At 39.4% G+C, this 24,827-nt stretch overlaps 1 protein-coding gene across 6 annotated transcripts in view; it reads right to left on the minus strand.

The window, feature by feature from the left end:
• Nucleotides 1-15,566: 15,566 nt before the first annotated feature.
• The window catches only part of PITPNM2 (phosphatidylinositol transfer protein membrane associated 2), a 395,602-nt gene continuing 386,341 nt past the window's right edge, over nucleotides 15,567-24,827 (minus strand). For 4 of the 6 annotated variants that reach the window (XM_040416185.1, XM_040416186.1, XM_040416187.1 and 1 more), the window contains exons 26-27: nucleotides 23,453-23,581; nucleotides 15,567-17,902 (exon numbers count right to left, since the gene is read on the minus strand). In XM_040416185.1, the coding sequence (XP_040272119.1) occupies nucleotides 17,564-17,902; nucleotides 23,453-23,581 (468 nt within the window). In that variant the 3' untranslated portion in view covers nucleotides 15,567-17,563. The remainder of the gene's footprint in view (nucleotides 17,903-23,452; nucleotides 23,582-24,827) is intronic. The other 2 variants (XM_040416188.1, XM_040416184.1) reach the window with 1 other exon arrangement.

Raw genomic sequence — 24,827 nt, forward strand, 5'->3', positions numbered from 1 at the left:
TAACAACAGAATGGCTTAAACAGAAGAAAATACGCCTTCTGGAGTGGCCCAGTCAGAGTCCTGACCTCATCCCGGTTGAGATGCTGTGGCATGACTTCAAGAAAGCGATTCACACCAGACATCCCAAGAATATTGCTGAGCTGAAACAGTTCTGTAAAGAGGAATGGTCAAGAATTACTCCTGACTGTTGTGCACATCTGATCTGCAACTACAGGAAACATTTGGTTGAATTTATTGCTGCCAAAAGAGGTTCAACCAGTTATTAAATCCAAGAGTTCACATACTTTTTCCACCTGCACTGTGAATGTTTACATGGTGTGTTTAATAAAAACATGGTAACATTTAATTATTTGTGTGTTATTAGTTTAAGCAGACTGTGATTGTCTGTTGTTGTGACTTAGATGAAGATCAGATCACATTTTATGACCAATTTGTGCAGAAATCCATATCATTCCAAAGGGTTCACATACTTTTTCTTGCAACTGTATATTGCAATGCTTGCCTGCAAGTTGCAGCATAAATAAATCTAATCATTGCATGTTATAATTACCTATAGTGACTTTAAAAAAAGAAAAAAAAAATTTTAAAAATAAAAAAATTCAAGCCACCCTCCTTTCCCTAAAAAAAAAACAAATGCAAAACATTGCAGTGTCCAAAAACGCTCATACTATTAAAATATAAAAATATTTATTTCATACATCGAACGTGTAATCGAAAAAAAAAAGCTTAAAAAGGGGTGATTTTTAGTTTTTTTGTTGTTGCTTGAATAAAAAGTCATACACACTCCAAAATTGTATCCTTGAAAATAAGCCCCCACAGAGCTCCATAGATGTAAAAATAAGAGTTATGGGGGTTAGAATATGGTGATGCCAAAAAAATAAAAAATGTCCAAAGTTTTTTTTTTTTTTAAGCTATTAAAACACAAGAAAAACTAACAAATCAATTATCGCCGTAATCATACTGACCTGGAGAATGAAGGGAACAGTTCAGTTTTACCGAACAGGCAACACCGTAAAAATAAAACCTATAAAAAGGTGTAGTTTTATTTTTCCAATCCCACTCCATTTGGAAATTTTTTTTTTCAGCTTCCCACTAAATTGTATGCAAAAGTAAACTGTGCCATTAGGAAGTACAACTTGTCCCACATAAAACAAGCCCTCATACAGCTATGCGAAATAATAATGTTATGGCTCCAGGAATGCCGGGAGTAAAAAAAAAACTTAAAATCTTCCGGGACTCAAGCAGTTAAAGGGGTTGTCCAGGTTCATAGCTGAACCCGCACATATCCCCTTTTTCATCAAGGCAGCCCATTAGTGCTGGTAACGTCACCGGGAATACTGCTATGCGGAAGTCTTTGCCTAGTTTACCCATGGAGAGCCCGGTAAGTCACCGGATCTCAAGAAAATTTCCTTGTCCTGTGTGATTCAGTGCACGACAAGGGAGAGCATTGGAGCATGAAATGCTCTGATGCTCATATAAGAAGGGCTACCTGGGTGAAGAAGGGGATATGTTCAGTTCTGAATCTGGACAACCCCTTTAAGAATGACAGAGGACATTTTGTGAATTCAAGGAGATAAAAAATCCAGATGTAATACCCATCTCCTTGTATCTCTGTATCTAAAATTGTTAAATGTATGCAAAATATCTTCAAACGAAGGAGAAAAACAAAACGAGCGACACTCACCGGTTATAGAAAGGTACACTTTATTCCATGGCAGGAGGGGGGTGCATAAGGTGCAAACACAGCATTAAGCAACAGCCGTTTCGCGCGTGTGTGAAAGAACTGCAACTTTAATTCCCAATTGCAAGTGATCTCTGTTGCAGGGATAGAACATAAGGTTTTTCCACAGCAAATTTGTGGTCTATTTAATTCTATGTAGATGCGGACGCTTCTACATTGGTAAAACCATCCGCTGTCTATTTGAAAGATTCCGTGAACACCTAAACTCCTTAAAAACAGGAAAGGGGGTCCCGCGGTTAATAGATCATGTGAACAGGGTACATAATGGAAATCCCAGTGTATTAACCTTTGCCGGTCTTGAAATAGTTAACCGCACAGAGAGAGGTGGAGACAGAGAGAGGGAGCTTCTGAGAAGAGAAACAAAGTGGATCCTACGCACAGATGCAATGGGTCCCTTGGGATTAAATGAAAAAATAGATATGAGTGTATTTCTGTAATGAAGTATTCCTTTATGAATTGTATTTTCGTATTTGTATTGTTTTATTGGTTTTTGTATTTACACATGCACTTTACACCGTTGAAAGGGTCCCGCTATCGATTAAGAATCCCTGTCCTCCGTTGTGGAATTTCAGGTGTTGATTAAGTAATTAATTACTGCGATGATGCGGCTTCCTGTGCACATTTGAAGGTGCCGTGACCCCGCCAATGGTGGAAAGCCAGAAGAAGCGCACACACGCACGAAACGGCTGTTGCTTAATGCTGTGTTTGCACCTTATGCACCCCCCTCCTGCCATGGAATAAAGTGTACCTTTCTATAACCGTGAGTGCCGCTCGTTTTGTTTTTCTCCTTCGTTTGAAGATATTTTGCATACTTACTGCTGCTACAGGCTGAGCACCACCGTGAGGCATTACTCCTCGTTATCCAGAATAACCATAGGTTTGGTGTAGTGCCACTGGTTTACCTCCTCTACATTTTGATATTGTTAAATGTATAATTGTTCCTTGCCAATAAATTCTTTAGTCCGATGTGTTTTTTTTTTTTTTTCTCAGTACAGAAGTCTATGGGACTGCATATGATAAAGCACCACAATCAGAGCATATTGCGATTTAAAAAAATATATATAAAAAAAATAAAAAAGGGAATAATCAACAGTTTATAATTTCCTATTGGCCAATATGAAACATCTGGCCACTTTTTTTTTTTTTGCAGGAGAAAAAGCCAGAAGAAATCTATGCAGTTTTTCAAAAAAGATGCTGTGTGAACAACTCTTAGGTTGGATAGGTTTACCTGTAGACTTAAGAATTCTTGGGCTTGCCAGTCAATACTGAATGACCTTGCAGTATTTACTGGAACTTCTCAGCTGAAAGACTGGTAATTTAGACTGGGGTTACACCTCAATTTATTTATATTTTTTTGCTGAGACACCTGATGCGTGTAGCCATTGAACTGCACAATTGCAAGTTGCTGTGACTCCAGAACTGCAAAAAATCAACACTGCTATATTTTTTAGCAATTTCTGAATAGCGTCAATTTGCGAGTTGCGCCGTGACCCCATTCAGTTTAGTGCTATACGCATGTTGTGGCCAAGATTAGCCTTGTAGCCCCAGCTTTACAGCTTAGCAGAGCTTGTGCTTATTTCCAGTGCCTACAGCAGTTGTAGAGATATAAGTTCAATGTGTAGGTGAAATGTCTTTGTATATTACGTACAGTGCATAATGATACATTTCTCATGCTCTTTTCAGAGATTATTGCTGCCAGGCGAAGCATACTTCTGACAATGGCTTGAGAAGTACAATGAGTAAAATGCATTTTATATATTATATGTGATAATTAGGGATGAGCGAATCGACTTTGGATGAAAATCGGAAATTTGGATCAAAATTCGTTCCAATATTCCTGCTCCATACAATATTAGAATGTATTTGGCTCCGATGAGCCGAAGTTATTGTTTCATCTAAAGTCGATTCGCTCATCCCTAGTGATAATACTAATAGCTGAGGCAGAAACTGAAATTATACCTGTAAAAACCAGGAGTGTGACATCAAGATTTTCATGTTAGTGGTCTGTTACTGGTAATGACTTCAGCATTCAGGATAGATGGCAAACCCAAGCCATCCTTTTGTTGAATAGATATTCATTCATTTGAATTGCCAAAATGTATTTCCCTTTCAGGGGAGATCTTTGGCTGGCTGATTGCAGCATCTTCTGATTGGTTTTGGTAGTATGTAGTAATTGATAATACATGGTAGATTTTCCAAGTTGTAGTGTACAAAGTTTACTTTTGTGCAAAAAGCAGGAATATAAATGTGTCTGTAATGCCTGTACCTGGAAACATTCCTAAAATTAATAGGTTTTTAGATGTAGTTTTAGATTACTGTTTGTTGTACAAGTTGGGCTTTGTGTATATTATCTGAGGATACCATAGCAAGGACCATCATCAGAGGTCACCTTGCCGTGGTGGATGGGCACAAATGATTTTGATAAAGTATGTTTTTTTCCTGTTCACTTTATATAGTGAATACAGCATTAGTTTATGTATTCTATGTTTGCAGAGTGTTATTGCATTTGCTTTTACTTTTGTAGTTTCAGCCATGGTGACAAACATCTGTGCATTTACTTTATTCAGGGGTGGACAGGCCATAGAACCTACAGAGAATTTTCTTGGTGGGCCAATGCCCAGAGGGCTGCCAGCTGGTAATATAGCGATCTAATACTCTCAGCATTAATTAATGCTAGTAGCATCAAGTACTTATGCCCATGGCTGGCATTTCACAAGTGCCCTCCTGATTTCAATTATGTCTCCGTCCTCAGGACAGTGATACAGCTAAATACTGCAATGCGAGTGGCAGTATTTTATGCTGCACAGTGGTATTTGGTTCTGCTGGGGCGATATTTTGTGCTGCACTTAGGTACTGCTAGCTCTGCCTACTTCTGTTGTCTCTGCCTACTTGTTCGGTCCTGCCTTCTGTCAATCTGGATCCGCCTACAACAGGGTGCCACATTTTATATTTTTTTTTCCCAGGGCCACTTTAAGTTCACAATTCACCCCTGACTTCATACTACAGGATGTGCTGTCTAAGGTTAGTTTCACACTAGCACTAGGGATCTGGCAGCTGTTCCAGCAGGGAACAGCCTGCTGGATCTCTCTGCGTTCCAGCATTGCAAGCAGCAGTTTTCTTCCAGCCACATCTCAGACAGTCCCCATTTAGTTCATACTTCCGGCAATGCTGGAATGCAGAGAGATCGGCATGGCTGTTCCCTGCCGGAACAGCCTACCAGATCCCTAGCGCTAGTGTGAAACTAGCCTAACTTGTCTTTTGTTTATGCAATATGCATTTGGAGATGTGGCTGTCTCCATTTTAGTAACTCAATCACTAACTAACCCAATCCTTTCCACAGGTTGTTTTGAATTAATGCAGTATATGGGCTCATGCACACGACTGTATGTATTTTGCGGTCCGCAAAACACAGATCCGCAAAAATAAATTCTATTGTTTTGCGGAACGGACATACGGAAACGGAATGCACACAGAGTCATTTCCGTTTTTTGTGACCCCATTGAAGTGAATGGTTCCGCATACAGACCGCAAAAAAAGGTAATGGACACGAAAACAAAATACGTTTGTGTGAACGAGCCTTATAGCTGTAATCTGCTCTCCCTGAATTCACTTGAGGCCTGCTGGCACAGAGAGGTAACAAATAGAGCAATATACATGTGGGGCCTGCTTTCCCTAAATCAAGAGGCCAGCTGGCACAGAAAGAGGTATTATATAGAGTAGGTTCCCATCCAGAATGAGGTCACCTTGATGTGGTGGCTGGGCAAACAGACACATTCAAATCAATGTGTACGTTGAAAATGCTGACAGCAAACGTCAGTGAATTAGGTCTTAGGCTGGATTCACATCTCGTTTTTGTCCTACATTTAATATATTAAAAAAACATATATTCTAAACTGATGTCATCAGCAGAAAGTTCCATTGAAGAAAAAAACAAAAAACTTTGCTGGACTCTGTACTAGTGTAGTGTACTACGCTTTTGCATCCTCCCCCCCCCCCCCCCCAACATATATGAAATACAAAAGCATGATGTTAACCCAGCCTTCATCTTTTGTAGTATGCATTTGGAGGTGTAGCTGTCTCCATTTTGGTTGTGCACTTCTAACTAACCCTTCTTTTCCTGAGGCTGTTTTTAACTAGTGTGCAGTATTTTAGCTCTACAGTAATCTGCTCTCCCCAAATTCACTTGAGGCCTGCTGGCACTAGGGTGGCCACTTGCTTCACCCCCAAAGGCTGGGGACACTGGCTGGCAAAGTGGGTAAAAAGTACCGGAAGACCTTCAGGTGAGCTGTGCAGGGCCAGAGTGTTTCTCTCACCCTCAGTCAGCCTGGAAACCGGACTGTCTGTCCACCCTAGCTGGCACAGAGAGAGGTAACAAATAGAGCAGACACAGTATACATGTGGGCCCTGCTCTCCCTAAATTTAGAAGGCGGTTGTCACAGAGAGAAGTATCCTATAGAGTAGGCTCCAAATCTAGAATGAGGTCACCTTGCCGTGGTGGTTGGCTGCAAATGTTTTTTATCAAAATATATTTGCTTCATATTCATTTTATATAGTGAATATACCACAAATTTCATATATTCTATGTTTGCAAAGTGCTGTTGCATCCAGAATGAGGTCACCTTGCCGATGGTTGGCCGCAAATTATTTTGATCAAAATACACAGCCTGTCAAAAAAAATATATAAGTAAACGCCTGGATTTAACTGAGCAACTAGTTATGAGCCTCATTTTGGATAATTACCGCATGGGCGATTATCTTCCAGCTGGCAATAAGTTATTTAACCCCAACTGGTGCAATGAGTTGCTTCTCATTTCTTAAACAACCATGTCGCAAGACACATCTTGTATTCGTGGAAAAGATGTTAGTCTGTTTGAGAAGGGTCAAATCATTGGCATGCATCAAGCAGAGAAAACATCTAAGGAGATTGCAGAAACTACTAAAATTGGGTTAAGAACTGTCCAATGCATTATTAAAAACTGGAAGGATAGTGGGGACCCATTGTATTCGAGAAAGAAATGTGGTGGGGGAAAAAAAAATCCTGAATGATCGTCATCGGCGATCACTTAAACGTTTAGTGAAATCAAATCGAAGAAAAACAACAGTAGAACTCAGGGCTATGTTTAATAGTGAAAGTAAGAGCATTTCCACATGCACAATGCAAAGGGAACTCAAGGGATTGGTACTGAACAGCTGTGTTTTCATAAGAAAACCACTAATCAGTGAGGCAGACCAGAAAAAAAGGCTTCATTTTGCTAGGGAGCATAAAGATTGGACTCTGGAGCAATGGAAGAAGGTCATGTGGTCTGATGAGTCCAGATTTACCCTGTTCCAGAGTGATGGGCGCATCAGGGTAAGAAGGGAGGCAGATGAAGTGATGCACCCATCATGCCTAGTGCCTACTGTACAAGCCTGTGGGGGCAGTGCTATGATCTGGGAATAAATAGATAGAGTCTCTGTTCAGAAATACTAGTCCCCTAAAGCGCTGCAGATCTGAAGACAATGTGGGAAAAGTCTATAACTTGAAGAAAATATGTAAAAAAAGATTGCGCTGCAAGAGAGGAATCTTCTTTGTGTATAAAAGTTCACTTATAAAATCTTCAACTAGTGGGATCACTTGCCAACCTTATAATCCAACGTGTGTATGGAAACCTGTAGGTAATGGAAAAAACGCACTATGGTGTAGCAGGTTCCAAGTATCAGACGCACCATGTGAATAGGTTATACTCACAAGATTCCTGATTTGTCAAAGGGTGTAGAAATATTATTCGTATCACAGTAGAACTCTGCTGGAAAAGTAGAACTCTGCTGGAAAAAGAGAACTATAGTGTAGTATATCACAGCACTTGATCTGCCTGCAAACAGATTATACTCACAGAGCTTCACTTGTCAGGTGCGTGTATTAGATCTTGTGGAATTTTTCATAGATAGCTCAAAAACCTGGATAGCAGCCAACATCGATGTTAAAAGCTCTCAAGGATGAAGTCGCAAGAGAAGTAGGTGCGCACCAAAGGTCAGGTAAAAACTATTTAATACTAGCAGAAAGTACAACTATAAAACATATAAAATATCTGGAGTAATGCCCGACCCGGGTTTCGCGGTGATGCTTCGTCTGGGGCGTTGATCGGTAATAGAATACCGCTGTGTTTTAAATAGACAGGGAGCCTCCCCTGCACCACGTCATTTGCACTTCCAAAATGCAAGTAAAAACAAATACATGCAGAGTAAAACTACAAAAATGAATAAAAACATATGTGAATAAAAAGACTGGGACAGGACAGAACAGAACAGCTAACGGCGAATAAATTTTAAAATAAGCAGGCATTGATATCACATTCAATATTAAGCCCTTGTGGCTGAATGGTGCCCAAACGGAACATCCACTCAACCTCTTTTTTATTTATTATGGCAATGAAGTCCCCTCCACGGATAGGGGTATGTACTAGTTCCAAACCAGTAAAACGGAGGCCCTTCGGATTTTTCTCATGGTGAATCTTGAAATGTAACGAGACACTGTGGGTCTCAAGACCTTTTTTAATGTTACGAATGTGCTCCTGCACTCGAGTCTTAAGGCTCCGTGTAGTCCTGCCTACATATTGGAGGCCACAGGGGCACTCCAAAAGGTAAATCACTCCAACATTATTACAAGAAAATTGACCTTTGATTTTGAAAATGGTCTCTTTTGTAGTTTTAGATATAATCTGGTCTACACATCTTTCTCGTTGTTTTAGGATGCGGTTTTTGCAGGGTAGGCAAAAACCGCACCATGTGAACCTGCCCTTTTTAGTACTGGTGCGTTTTTTGTTAGTAGCAAGACTAGCACTACGGACTAGTTTGTTGGAGAGATTATCTGCTCTTTTGAATACTACAGGGGGCCTGACCGGTAAATCTTTACTAAGTACAGGGTCATTTTGAAGAATATGCCAATTTTTTTGGATCATATTTTTAATGCTGCCTATTTTACTGTTGTACTGGGTCAGAAATGTATATCTAAAATCTTTTTTCATCACCTTTTTATTGGTCTGTGGCTTATTCTCAATGCGTTTTAATTCTATTTCATCTTTACAATGATCTAAAAAACCTTTTTCATAACCTTTTTCTAAAAATCTATGTTTGACCATCTGCCCCTGTTCCCTGTAATCCTCTAATTTGCTACAATTTTTAGAGATACGTTGGAATTGGCTTTTGGGTATGTTTTTAAGCCAAGATGGATGGTGGCAGCTATTGAGTTCAATATATGTATTGACATCTACTGTTTTGAAAAAGGTCTTGGTTTTAAGTCTACCACCCTCCACAAAAATGACCAAATCGAGAAAGTCTACAGAGGTGGCACTGATATGGTGAGTGAATTTCAAATTGAAGCTGTTAACATTAATGTCCGCTAAAAAACTGTCCAGACCCTCCTTCTCACCTAACCAGATGAGGAGGCAGTCGTCTACATATCTTCGCCACATAAAAAGCTGTCCTCTTCCTAGATCTTTTTTGAGGATCTGATCAATATTCTCCCTCTCCCACATAGTCATGAAAAGATTGGCGAGGCTTGGGGCGAATTTCGCCCCCATCGCCACACCAGAGTGCTGGAGATAAAAAGTATCTTTATATAAAAAATAATTATGGGTGAGACAAAATTCTACACATTCCAAAATAAAATTCTTTTGGTCTGGCCCCATATCTGGATCATTGTTTAAGGCTTCTTCGACCCCTTTAATACCTAAAAGTTGGGGAATACAGGTGTAGAGTGACGAAACATCGACCGTGGCTAACCACATGGATCCATGAACTTCGCCAATATTTTCAATGAGGTCAATAACACTAGAGGAATTTTTTAGGTAGGAGGGAGCCACAGTCACATACTTCTGTAAGAAGAAATCAATATATTCGGAGACTCTACTGTTCAGGGAATCAATCCCTGAAACAATAGGTCTCCCTGGTGGATTAATGGGATCCTTGTGGATCTTCGGCAGAAAATATATAACAGGAGTGACCGGGCACTTCAAAAGAAGGTAATCATGTTCTTTTTTGTCTAACACCTCTCTCTCCAAACCTCTTTTTAAAATACCCTCTAGCTGCCCTTTAAACAAAATGAGTGGGTTATTTTTTAAGACCAAGTAGGTATCTCTATCCGAAAGCAATCTGTCCATTTCCCTGGTATATTGTTCCACATCCATAATAACAACCCCCCCCTATGATCTGGGGTTGCTGCAGTTTGTCAGTTTTAGGTTCAGCAACAGTATGTGCTCCAAGAATGAGGTCAGCTGACTACCTGAACATACTGAATGACCAGGTTTTTCCATCAAAGGATTTTTTTCTTCCCTGATGGCACGGGCATATTCCAAGATGACAATGCCAGGATTCATCGGGCTAGAATTGTGAAAGAGTGGTTCAGGGAGCATGAGACATCATTTTCACACATGAATTGGCCACCACAGAGTCCAGACCTTAACCCCATTGAGAATCTTTGGAATGTGCTGGAGAAGGCTTTGCGCAGCAGTCAGACTCTACCATCATCAATGCAAGATCTTGGTGAAAAATTAATGCAACACTGGATGGAAATAAATCTTGTGACATTGCAGAAGCTTATCGAAACAATGCCACAGCGAATGCTAAAGGCTTTTTTTTGGTGGTGACTATTTTTTGGGGATAGAAAGTGTATATTTGCTTCATATTCATTTTATATAGTGAATATACCACAAGTTCATATACAGTTGAAACCAGAAGTTTACATACACTATATAAAAAGACACATCATTTATGTTGGAATCGATGTCTACTTATGATATTTCAATAAAAATTACTCTAACTAAAAAGACACATATGCATGTTTTTCTCAATATCTGAGAATGAAATCAGAATAAACCTTTTCTGTTTTTGGTCAATTAAGATTACCATAATTATTATTTGCCAAATGCCAGAATAATTAGACAGATAATGTTTTACGGCATTTTTATTACTTTCTGCAATGTCAAAAGTTTACTATGCCTTTAAACAATTCTGGACTGCCCATATGATGATGTCATGTGTTTGGAAGCTTCTGTTAGGTTTGTTGGCAACATCTGAGTTAGGGCTCATGCACACGACCGTTGTTGTTTTGCGGTCCGTTTTTCACAGATCCGTTGTTCCGTATCTGATTTTTTTTATTTTTTTTTTGCTCCGATTTAAGTCCTCTTTCGTTCTGTTATTCCACAAAACATATCCGTATGGTTTCCGTATTTGATTGTTTTTTTTTTTTGCGGATCGGAAACAGTAACTTATTAATCACCAAACTCATGAGCAATATGGGCTGGGCATAGAATTTCTACAATATGGATCTGCAAAATACAGATGACATACGGATGTGTTCCGTATTTTTTGCGGACCCATTGACTTGAATGGGGCCGCGGACCGTGACAATAATAGGACATGCACCACTTTTTTTGCGAAACGGAAATATGGCAACGGAATGCACACGGAGTACCTTCCGTTGTTTTTGCAGACCCATTGAAGTGAATAATTCCGCATACGGTCCGCAAAAAAAAATGGAACAGAAGTGGAAAGAAAATACGTTTATGTGCATGAGCCCTTAATTAGAGACACACCTGTGGATGTATTTGAATGCACACCTGGAACACACTGCTTCTTTGTGTAGCATCATGGGAAAGTCTAAAGAAATCAGCCAATATATCAAGAAGAGAATTGTGGACTTGCACAAGTCTGGCTCAACCTTGGGTGCAATTTCAAGATACCTGAAGGTGCCTCGTTCATCTGTACAAACAATTATATGCAAGTACAAACAAGATGGGAATGTCCAGCCATCATACCGCTCAGGAAGGAGATGGGTTCTGTGTCCCAGAGATGAACATGCTTTGGTCTGACATGTGCATATCAACCCAAGAACAAAAGCAAAAGACCTTGTGAAGATAATGGCGGAAGCTCCTAAGATTGTGTCAACATCCACAGTGAAACGAATACTGTATAAACATGGGCTGAAAGACCACTCTACCAGGAAGAAACCATTACTCCAAAAGAAACTTAATAAATGACAGATTAATGTTTGCAAATGCACACAGGAACAAAGACCTACATTTTTCGAGACATGTCCTATGGTCTGACGAAACTAAATTGGAACTTTTTGGCCATAATGACCATCGTAACGTTTGGAGGAAAAAGGGAGAAGCATGGAAGCCTAAGAACACCATCCCAAATGTGAAACACGAGTGTGGCAGCATCATGTTGTGCGGTTGTTTTGCTGCAGGAGGGACTGGTGCACTTCACAAAATAGATGGCATCATGAGGAAAGAAGATTATGTGGAAATACTGAAGCAACATCTCAAGACATCAGCCAGGAGTTAAAGCTTGGGCGGAGAATGGACAATGACCGGAAGCATACTGCAAAACTGGTTACAAAGTGGCTTAAGGATAACAAAGTCAATGTTTTGGAGTGGCCATCACAAAGCCCTGATTTCAATCCTATTGAAAATTTATGGGCAAAGCTGAAAAGGCAGGTGCCGCGAGCAAGGCGACCAACAAACATGGCTCAGTTACATCAGTTTTGTCAGGAGAAATGGGCCCAAATTCTGACTAACTATTGTGAGAAGCTTGTGGAAGGATATCCAAAATGTTTGATCCAAGTCATACAGTTAAAGGGCAATGGTACCAAATATTCATGAAATGTATGTAAACTTTTGACTTTGCAGAAAGTAATAAAAATGCCTTAAAACGTTCTCTCTCTCTCATTCTGGCATTTGTCAAATTATTATTATGGTAATACTAATGAAAGGTTTATTCTGATTTCATGTCGGATATTGAGAAAAACATGCATATGTGTCTTTTTATATAGTGTATGTAAACTTCTGGTTTCAACTGTATTCTATGTATGCAGAGTGCTGTTGCATTGTGTTTGCTTTTACATACGAAGAACCACTTTCCTTGAAAGATCAGAATATAATTTTTCTTTCATTGGCGTTGTAAAAAAGTAATTAGATAAAACCAATATGCCTTCCCAAATCTTTAATCTGTGTAACGTACAATGGGTACTGCACAGAAAGCACAGAGGCCTAAAACAACACACTTACACACATACAAGCAAAATAGTATTTGTACACACCAAAGTAATACAAAAAATGAAAACCAGGGAGCAGCAGTCAGACATTTGGAAGAGTTCATAGTCATGTGCAAGTCTCTCTTGTGCGTCTGCACACCAACTGTTACTTTCTCCCCAACAAGTAACTCTTTATAAATAAAATATTACATTGAAAACCGACAGTCTATCTATACTCCTGGCGATAATGAGAAATGTAAGGCTACTGGAACTTCTAGGAAATGCAGCAAAGGTAAAATACCTTTCTGTCCGGGCTTGAAAAAGTGCAGGATCCTATACATGGGAGGCAAATTGCAATTAACTCCATCCACGCTAGTGGTGTCTACAACAGCCAGCTACCAGGCAAAGGCTTAGAATCTGGACGGTAAGGTAACCTCTGGTTTTCATTTATTGTATGTTCTAACATTGTAAACTTATTTTTCATCATTTATTATTTTTTGGTTATTTGAAACTAAGATGTTATATCAATGGATACAACTTTTCATAGGATAAACATACATAAGTTGTGGTTAGGCCTTCTGAAGCAACAGAGACAAAAAAAAAACAGTAGCAGTTTGAACTTGATAAAGAATAGGCATTTGTCACTTAGATACACACAGCTATTTCAGAGTGAGCTGGCCCCAACCCCATTTAGAAGCAGATTTTTGACTATTGCTTTTGGAAAATGAATACATACTAACATGGTAATTACATATTATCTAACAGGTAATGATAAGCTTGACTTCTCTTTTCTACATCTTTCATGGTGGAATCTCATAGAACAAACCTACTTTTTCTACACCTTCTGATATTATTGCAGTCACATATACAGGGTGGGCCATTTATATGGATACACCTTAATAAAATGGGAATGGTTGGTGATATTAACTTCCTGTTTGTGGCACATTAGTATATGCGAGGGGGGAAACTTTTCAAGATGGGTGGTGACCATGGTGGCCATTTTGAATCCAACTTTTGTTTTTTCAATAGGAAGAGGGTCATGTGACACATCAAACTTATTGGGAATTTCACAAGAAAAACAGTGGTGTGCTTGGTTTTAACGTAACTTTATTCTTTCATGAGTTATTTACAAGTTTCTGACCACTTATAAAATGTGTTCAATGTGCTGCCCATTGTGTTGGATTTTCAATGCAACCCTCTTCTCCCACTCTTCACACACTGATAGCAACACCGCAGGAGAAATGCTAGCACAGGTTTCCAGTATCCGTAGTTTCAGGTGCTGCACATCTCGTATCTTCACAGCATAGACAATTGCCTTCAGATGACCCCAAAGATAAAAGTCTAAGGGGGTCAGATCGGGAGACCTTGGGGGCCATTCAACTGGCCCACGACGACCAATCCACTTTCCAGGAAACTGTTCATCTAGCTGGCACGTTCCCTGAGTTTTTCCAGCAAGATGGTGCACCGCCACATTATGGGTGTCAGGTCCGAGCATTCCTAGATGAACAGTTTCCTGGAAAGTGGATTGGTCGTCGTGGGCCAGTTTAATGACCCCCAAGGTCTCCCGATCTGACCCCTTAGACTTTTATCTTTGGGGTCATCTGAAGGCAATCGTCTATGCTGTGATACGAGATGTGCAGCACCTGAAACTACGGATACTGGAAGCCTGTGCTAGCATTTCTCCTGCGGTGTTGCTATCAGTGTGTGAAGAGTGGGAGAAGAGGGTTGCATTGACAATCCAACACAATGGGCAGCACATTGAACAACATTTTATAAGTGGTCAGAAACTTGTAAATAACTCATGAAAGAATAAAGTTACGTTAAAACCAAGCACACCATTGTTTTTCTTGTGAAATTCCCAATAAGTTTGATGTGTCACATGACCCTCTTCCTATTGAATAAACAAAAGGTGGATTCAAAATGGCCGACTTCAAAATGGCCGCCATGGTCACCCCCCATCTTGAAAAGTTTCCCCCCTCACATATTAACTTCCTGTTTGTGGCACATTAGTATATCACCAACCATTCCCATTTTATTAAGGTGTATCCATATAAATGGCCCACCCAGTGTATATACATATATATAATCACACATACAGTTATTTCCACGTGGCAAAGATCCAAAAACCCATAGACAGAAAAGGCAGAATGTCTGAGAAAGATTAACAAAGAGCGAACGTATGAAGATATACAGAGTATGATTGTCAATTCTACGTGGGAGATATGGAACAATGAGAAGTAACAAGGATAAATCTAGAATATTGCACTTATGCAAATGAGTTACATTATACTTGGTCCTTTAATTTAATTGCTTTGTACACAATGCCTGAAAAAAAAGCTACTTTTTATTATTTTTTTTAATATTAATTAAAAATCTGGAGAATCTCCCCCACCCCAGACATTTTCTACATAAATAAATAACTTTCACTTTTATATAACCACTTTTCTGAACATTTACATTTGTATGTTGTACAATATCTACACACAATAGTTTATCATCCCTTGCACATAACAATAAATTTACATACATTTCCTCCTTGTGCATTTTTCTTGTTGCTCGCATTCACTATTTGAAAGGCCATATCTAATTTTTTTTTTTTTTGGTGTTAGGCCTCTTGCACACAAAAGTTTTTTTTTTTCCGTTTACGTTCCGTATACGGAACCATTCATTTCAATGGATCTGCAAAAAAAACGGAAGCTACTCCGTATGCCTTCCGTTTCCGTATTTCTGTTCCGTTCTAAGATAGAACATGTCCTATTATTGTCCACATAACGGACAAGGATAGTACTGTTCTATCAGGGGCCAGCTGTTCCGTTCCACAAAAAACGGAATGCACACGGACGTTATCCGTATTTTTTGCAGACCGCAAAATACTGAAAAAGCCATACGGTCATGTGCAAGAGGCCTTATATGTGTCATTTGTCCAGTTAAGGATAAATCTTATTGTTTTTAGCAGTGACCTTCCATAAGATGTATCCTAAGACCTCTATGGTCACACCCATGGCTAAAAGCTTACAATACACGTCTACTGTGCTTTACATTGTAAGTAGTGAATTATTGAAATCCCTCTTCTAACTACTATGACAGCTAATTTTTATCTTTTAGCTGTCATGCAAAAGATATCCTAAAATTATTTCACCAATTCTAACAATTATATAAATATAAAGTCAAAGATTATTTGTAAAAATAAACTTTTTTTTTTTGAGGGGGGCAGAAAAATCAATAGGTAAATGTGCATTATATTACATGCAGTGTAATATGTATGTTATCTAATCTTTCCGATGTTAAACATGGCTCTGCGTTATATATTAGGAGCAAAGTGAAAGGTGTTTCTATTCGTATATGCAGACAATTGGTACAACCTGCTCTCTATAGTTTAGAAAAATCTTAAACTGGCCTTAAAGTGTATTCCCTGTTAAGCCAGGGTGGCGACGCACAAGACAGAGTAGTCCGTAAAAGAATTAGGATACTCATTGTGCCCACACAGTCTTAGACTTTATATCAAGTAGAAAACATCCCTTTTTTGGCTTCTGTTCGGTGACAGTCAGGGAGATTTCACAGTGTTTTAGTGTACAATAATTTCCTATACTGTACTCAACAAAAAAAAAAAGACATTTTAAAAAGTGGTCAACTGGCCTAAATAAATAAGTGGTATGAAAACAAATTCGCTGTTTGGATCTTTTTTTTTTTTCTTTCACCCTATGAGAGAGCAGAGTATGTAGAGGTTCCAAAAACTTTCCATTCCCCCTAGTATATAGTGAGCTGGGGAAATTGAGATATGGCCTTTTTGTTTCTACCTTTGTTTTGGCACGCCTGCTTTAACGCTGCATACCGGGGTGAAACAACAGTACAAAATAATAAGAATATCTATCCCCTGGCTTTGCAATATTTAAATTACCATGCACTACAGACAAGGATGTGTAGCTACATGAGATGGTAACAGATCTCCAATCTAAAAATTATCAGTGCAAAGAAAACAATGAGGTTGTACAGTTGAGCAACTACACGCAAAAGCAGCAAACTGGACAATTACAGAATCTTAAGAACTTTTAGATACAAAAGGACTTCGGTTACTGGTTTGGATTTATCCTCTGATCACCAAAGCTACAGCAAAGTATACCTGTGCATTGCTTTCACATCTGGTTATAAAGGTGTTCTTTACATAGGTCCACAACATATTGAAATGAGCAAGGCAGACTGTCAAGAGGTCCTGGAATATTGTCATTGCATGTGTCGTCCTCCTTTTCCCAGAATAAAAAAGAAGAAATGTTTCTGTTTCTTAATTTGTTGTGCCTTAGTTTGCAAGACAGAAAGCCAACAAGGACAGGACTGAAGTTGACTGGTCTTCCCCAGTTTCCAGCTTGTTCTGTGGAGGCTGCCTCTTCTTGAGTATTTAACAGACTCTCAAGCTTTTAGGTGAATGTTTATAATGTACTTCTTAACAGGATGTGTGCTGTGCATTCTTCTAGTAATGTTTCAGACATGGCTAAGGTATAGGAGGCATATATTTACAACAGAAAGTCACCGAACCTGCTTTAAATAAAAAAAAAAAACATGGGGCTGCTTACTAATTTGATTTGCCCCCTCTGTGGTTATCCGATAATTATCTCTTGGGCATGACTACCCTTTTTAAGGCCTGCAGTTCATCACTTCTGATCACAAACTCTGCTATTGTTGGTATATAGTAGCACCATTTTGTCAACGCTGTCTCTCCAACAAAGTTGTGCCTCTTCCACTTTCCTTCCCAGCCTACCTATAAACTGACATGAGCCAATCACATGAGAAAATTTCCAGAAAATAATGGGGGCTCACTTCTGACTTAAAACGCCAGATTCCAGCTTGGCGTTGGCTGCACTCCTGCCCCAACATCCTGCTGCAATACTCATACTTCTTTGGCTGCGTTCCTTTTCCCGATCCCGGTCACTCTCAGACTGACTTTGTGTTCTTTCTGGTTTGTGGTTGCTGCTACTGGTGGGTTGTGATGAGATCGTACGAAGCAAGTGATTCCTCTTCCTCAGAAAATCTGTTTGACCAGGAAGACAGAAGCTTCCTTTCCGCAGTGCTATCCTGTTTGTGTTCTTGGCAGGCCGTGATCGGTGGCTGTATTCCAGTTGGGCAAGGTGAGAAGCATAACCCTCAGTGATAAACTGCAAAAATAGCACAGGTTACAAATTATAACGATTACTTCAACTGTATATTTGCTAGACAAGTATTCCTTTGATATTCGATCAGTAGATTATTACTGTAATTTACTTATGCCTAAATTCCTGCTAAATTTGGCGCATCTTTAAAGGGGTTGTTCACCTTTAGTGACCTTTTATACAAACCACACAGCTTGGCTGGACCTGCAGTAGGAGCACTGACAGAATTTGCTGGCGTGCTAAAAATTCCACCGATCGCTGCGTGGTGTTTGCTTCCCATTCTTTTCAATGGGAGGCAGAACTGTAGATGGTGGACCAGCAGTTTAAAGAGGGGACTGTGCCAAGAAGGGTTATGTTGATTTCTTGGCGCAGTGTCACCACTTGGAGCCATAGCCGGTGTCCGTTTGTGGCTTATCTCCATTCAATGGAGCTATGCTGCAAGCATGTCGGAAGAATTAAAAAGTGAACAAAGTGGCATATTTTAACAGTCAAAATCTGCAGTATGAGGAGAACCTAGTGAGAGTGTACCTACATTAGATTTTGTGGTCTTGTTTTACCAAAATCTAATTCACACTGCTCACCAAGGGGCAATACTATATTGAAAGGGGATGTGACTTAGCAGGAAAAGCCGAGGCCATAGATGTACCACTTTGCATCACAATTGTGCCATAAAATTCTGATTCAAAGTAGGCCAACCAATGGCTAGTATTAGGCTACTTTCACACTTGTGGCAGGGGAACAGCCTGCCAGATGCGTGCTAACGCTAGCCCACCGTGCTGCCGGAAGTCCACTCTGGCCCCATTTACTATAATGGGGGTGGGCCGGAGGTCTGGCCGCGCACGGCAAACAAGCCAAGACAAAAACCGCAGCGTGTCCGTTAGCACGGATCCGGCAGGCTGTTCCCCCTCCAGAACAGCCTGCCGGACCCTGCTGCCACAAGTGTGAAAGTAGCCTTAAGCACCACATTTATCATCCAGCCTGAGCTACTGTGATAAATTTGGTGTTTGTCTAGACAGCCTGTCTAAGCTTCCACTATGAAGTTACCAAATAGAACCTCACAACATCACAAATAGATGAATGGGCCTAGCCTAACAAGACAATTTGACCTACAACGACTTGCTAATAGCACCAATATACTAAACATACACTATAGAACACTATACACATTACATATAAGCGAAGAAAAAGGGGCAAGATTGAGGACAGCCCACATTACTGCTATCTACAGAGAAGCGCACTCGTTGGTAAAGTACATCTAACCACACACACTGTGTATTAATGCCAGTCTATGAACGTGCGGTTATGCTTCCAAAAAGAAAAACTATACCAAAAATGTATCAATACAAATGACCGTAGGTGTCCCTAGTGCCAAGACTATAATATGTCAACAAGTGTTGTGGCTGAATAAAAGGGTACCCTAAAGCAATAATAATGGTAAAGCTCCCAAATACATACAAAGTAAACAAACAAAAAACATGGAGCTCATAGGATACCCATAAAAATATATCTTTAATAGCGTATCAATAAATTACAAACATATTACCGTAAAAAAATGAAGGTGACAGAGAAAATACACCATCCCACCTTTGCACAGACCTCATAAATTAATAAATACAATAACAGCAACTAATCTAAATAATAGAGCAATGTCAGGATCATGGAACAGTAATTACAGTCACCCAGAACCAACCGCAGCTCTGTGCAAATAAGCCCTATCAAAGTAAGAGCATAATCGCATATGCAATGAAACATGAAACCGACTCACCTAAACAAGCGAGACTGTGAGAACCAGGATGGCGCTACCCCGACACGTGTTTCGGTGTGCCTTCGTCCGGGGGTAACACCATCGCTGTAGGATCACCTATTTAAAACCCACAACCCCCAACGGAATGCTGCGCCCAGATAATGACAAATCTCATTCATCTGTAGATGTTTATGGGCGCAAGATGCCGCCGCTGCCGCCCTCCTCCCACCCGGTGTCATGCTGATCCGCCCACCACCAATCGACAACCAGGTCACGTGATGCAGGAGCCCGACGTAGAGACGCACAGGTGAGAGGCGCCAAGCATGGCAACGTGCAACCGCGTGCACCCATCCCAGGAAAAGGAGATTGCCCAAGAATACAAAAAATTGGCTCCATCTGCGGTCCATAAGTGGCCATTACATAGCACAGCAATAAACATAGTTGATCAGTGACCTATTGTTATCACATATAACAATACATTATTGCTGAATACATTATTAAATGATATACTATACTATTATAAATAAACAAACATGATGTATATATTGCTAAATACATTATTAGATAATCCAAACATCCAAAAAAATGAACATTTTTTCACACTCATTTGCATTTTTTCACGTTCTACATCTGTCATCATTTTAATTTACACCAGGTATATTATTTATGAATTGTATCCCTTGTGTGGGTTTTTGGATTTTTTATGTTATGATCATGTTCATTTTTTTGGATGTTTATTTTTATCACCATATTATCTAATAATAATGTATTTAGCTATATATATATATACACAGTACAGACCAAAAGTTTGGACACACCTTCTCATTCAAAGAGTTTTCTTTATTTTCATGACTATGAAGGCATCAAAACTATGAATTAACACATGTGGAATTATATACATAACAAACAAGTGTGAAACAACTGAAAATATGTCATATTCTAGGTTCTTCAAATTAGCCACCTTTTGATTTGATTTCTGCTCTGCACACTCTTGGCATTCTCTTGATGAGCTTCAAGAGGTAGTCCCCTGAAATGGTCTTCCAACAGTCTTGAAGGAGTTCCCAGAGATGCTTAGCACTTGTTGGCCCTTTTGCCTTCACTCTGCGGTCCAACTCACCCGAAACCATCTCGATTGGGTTCAGGTCCGGTGACTGTAGAGGCCAGGTCATCTGGCGCAGCACCCCATCACTCTCCTTCATGGTCAAATAGCCCTTACTTTCAAAGTTTTCCCAATTTTTCGGCTGACTGACTGACCTTCATTTCTTAAAGTAATGATGGCCACTCGTTTTTCTTTACTTAGCTGCTTTTTTTCTTGCCATAATACAAATTCTATTCAGTAGGACTATCAGCTGTGTATCCACCTGACTTCTCCTTAACGCCACTGATGGTCCCAACCCCATTTATAAGGCAAGAAATCCCACTTATTAAACCTGTCAGGGCACACCTATGAAGTGAAAACCGTTTCAGGGGACTACCTCTTGGAGCTCATCAAGAGAATGCCAAGAGTGTGCAAAGCAGTAATCAAAGCAAAAGGTGGCTACTTTGAAGAACCTAGAATATGACATATTTTCAGTTGTTTCACACTTGTTTGTTATGTATATAATTCCACATGTGTTAATTCATAGTTTTGATGCCTTCAGTGTGAATCTACAATTTTCATAGTCATGAAAATAAAGAAAACTCTTTGAATGAGGTGTGTCCAAACTTTTGATCTGTACTGTATATATCACGATTATTTATAATAGTATAGTATAATTATTTAATAATAATGTATTCAGCATAATGTATTGGGGGTTGTGGGTTTTAAATAGGTGATCCTACAGTGATGGCGTTACCTCGGACGAAGGCACGCCGAAACGCGTGTCGGGGTAGCGCTATCCTGGCTCTCACAGTCTCGTTTGTTTAGGCGAGTCGGCTTCATATTTCATTGCATATGCGATTATGCGCTTTATTAATTTATACGGTCTGTGTAAAGCTGGGATGGTGTCTTTTCTCTGTCACCTTCATTTTTAACGGTAATATGTTTGTAATTTATTGATACGCTATTAAAGATATATTTCTATGGGTATCCTATGAGCTCCATGTTTTTTGTTTGTTTACAAAAATGTATCAAAGAATATAATGAAGCATAAATGCACTCAAAGTACTGGCTCTACCATAGAATACAAAAGAAAAGGAAATATATAATTATAGATACAATAGGCAAGTGTCCCCAGTCCAATGCCACAGAAATATGCCAAACGTTTGTCAAGTCTGTAAATTACAGCAACAATAATAGAATAATATTACGGTAGATAGCTTGACAATGTGTGGCACTGGTATACTATACCAATATATACCTATGAGAAATAAACTCACTTATTATATGGCTAAAGCATACTAATCACATACCTCTAGACTACAACTATAATATACGTAAGTAGTCCAAAAAAATACAGATATAATGATATACAAAAATAGAGCAAAGTAATATAATCACATACTGGCAGTGTAAAGCCATCAGAAGGCGAAACGCACGGTGAGGGTCTTTTTTCATCACTGAGTGGACCTGACCATCTCTACCATGGGTATGAATTGGTTTTGCACTGCTGTGTATGTAATAGTAATGTGGGGCTGTCCTCCATCTTGTCCCTTTTTCTTCGCTTATATGTAATGTGTATAGTTTTAGATTTTTATATATGGTGTATGTTTATTATTTCGGGGCGTTGTAGGTCATATAAGCTTACACTATGTACAGGATTAAATAACCTACAAAGAGACACTGAGAACTATTAAGCTAAAAAGGTATAGTTTTATTAGACATATGGTTAAAAACATATACAAAGAGATGACAAACAAGTGCAGAATGGTGCAGTACAATCCTGGGAGAGTTGATCCAATATAACAGAGTAATAGGGTAAGTGACCAAAAGTATAAATGCCTGTATATAGAAGAAACTCCTATACAAGAAATACACTTGAGAAGAGTCCACAATGCAAATGAATGCATTCAATATGAAAGTGCAAGTGCATATAATCAATTGTAAGTAGGGGACAGAAGGTATAAATCCTCAAGTGTGGCTCTTTCCAAATGTATAATTGTATCTATACCGCTACATGTAACAAGCAGTAAAGTGCATGTGCAAACTATAGGAGATAAAAGATGAATAACATGACCATAAATGGTTCAAAAAGAGGCAAAGAACCGCAACAATGATGGTAAAACATGCGGTCCAAACAAAACAAAGTCACATACCGTATATAAAAGTAACAGGTCCACAGGAAGACTGCACACCCCTTATACCCCTGATTATATGCACTTGCACTTTCATATTGAATGCATTGATTTGCATTGTGGACTCTTCTCAAGTGTATTTCTTCTATAGGAGTTTCTTCTATATACAGGCATTTATACTTTTGGTCACTTACCCTATTACTCTGTTATATTGGATCAACTCTCCCAGGATTGTACTGCACCATTCTGCACTTGTTTGTCATCTCTTTGTATATGTTTTTAACCATATGTCTAATAAAACTATACCTTTTTAGCTTAATAGTTCTCAGTGTCTCTTTGTAGGTTATTTAGTTATTTTCTGAGTTAAGCTCTAGTTAGGGGCTTTATTTATTGCTTTTCCATGCCATTCTTTATGTAACCTATTTTTGCACTAATCAATATGTACAGGATTAGTAAATCTGCCCCAATGTGCCTAGTGTTGGGCCTGAGAGAATGCTATACACCACCTCCTCAAGACCTATGCAAGACATAATAGCTTTCTCCAAGCAAACAGAATACCAGACAGCATTATTTCAGTACAGTAAATCCATGCTTATTACCTGACACTGGTGTTGTAACTTCTTGGTGGGTCGGCCTACAATAAAAATCTGCATTGGTGACAAACCTATAGCGCTGTATACTGAGATGTCTTTTGTGGAGCCATAAGCTGCATGTATTTTCATGTGTACCTGTAAAAAAAAAAAATATATATTTTAAACCAGAGAAATTATAATATATATTACAATACTAAATAAAACAAAAGTGTGTGTCCCCTCTGTTGGCCACAGGGCCAAAAACTGCTACTGACTCAGGTCTTTTCTGCTACTGAATCCACATTCAAAACTCCCACAGTTCCCCATTGACTTCAATGTAAAAAAATTTGACCACGTGCACATGGAAAGGCCCAGTTCACACACAGTTTTTTGGCGCTCAAAAAGCCCATTAATTTTAATGGGAAGCAGCACTTAATTTTTTTTCCCATGTGGAAATAAGAAGCAGCATGCCCCATCTTGGGGTGGAATCTGCGCTGAATATCCCATTGAAATGAATGGGGAATATAAAAAACAGCTCCATGTAAGGCTACATGCACACGAACGTTGTTTGTTTCTGTGTCCATTCAGTTTCTTTTGCGGATAGGATGCATCAGTATGTCCGTTCCGTAGCCACGCAAAAAAAATAGAACATGTCCTATTCTTGTTCGTTTTAGGCATTGTTACAATGGATCAGCAAAAGAATACGGATGGCATATGGATGTCATCTGTTATTTTTTTTTTGGTGGATCCGCAATTTACGGACCGCAAAACACATACGGTTGTGTGCATGTAGCCGTAGTCCAAACATTTTTTTCAGTGTGTTTTATGATGCAAATCCACACCAAAAACCTTGAACTGAAAATGCAGCTTTGTATTGAACTGAACACCCATTGGATAAAAAAAATAAGTTTAAAAAAACTGCTATGAATAAAAATGCATGGATTCTGAGCTGATTTTTTCAGCAAGTTTTTAAAATCCGTTTTGTGGACATCCCCTAGGAGTTTTTTTTTTTTTTTCAATAACTGATTAGAAAGACGCCTGAGAAGTGGAATGTTACTTCTCTGATGCAGATTTGATTGTGGATTCCACAGAGGTCAGTTGGGAAGCAAAAAATCTCCCTCAACTCTTCTAAAACACTTAGGCCGAGTTCAGACGAACGTGTGTGACCCGTGCCTGTGCTGCGGCCCGTAAATAGTGGGCCGTAATGCACGATCGCCGGCCGTAGGTCAGCCGCATCGGATCGCGGACCCATTCACTTTAATGGGTCCGCGAACCGGCCGTTCCGCAAAAAGATAGGACTTGTTCTATCTTTTAGCGGAACGGAAGTACGAGACGTAACCCCACGGAGGCACTCCGTAGTGCTTCCGAGGGGTCCCGTCCCGTGCGGCCGTTCCGCGATTCC

Source organism: Bufo bufo, chromosome 2 (genome assembly GCF_905171765.1).
Source record: "Bufo bufo chromosome 2, aBufBuf1.1, whole genome shotgun sequence".
Classification (NCBI taxonomy): Eukaryota; Metazoa; Chordata; class Amphibia; order Anura; family Bufonidae; genus Bufo; species Bufo bufo.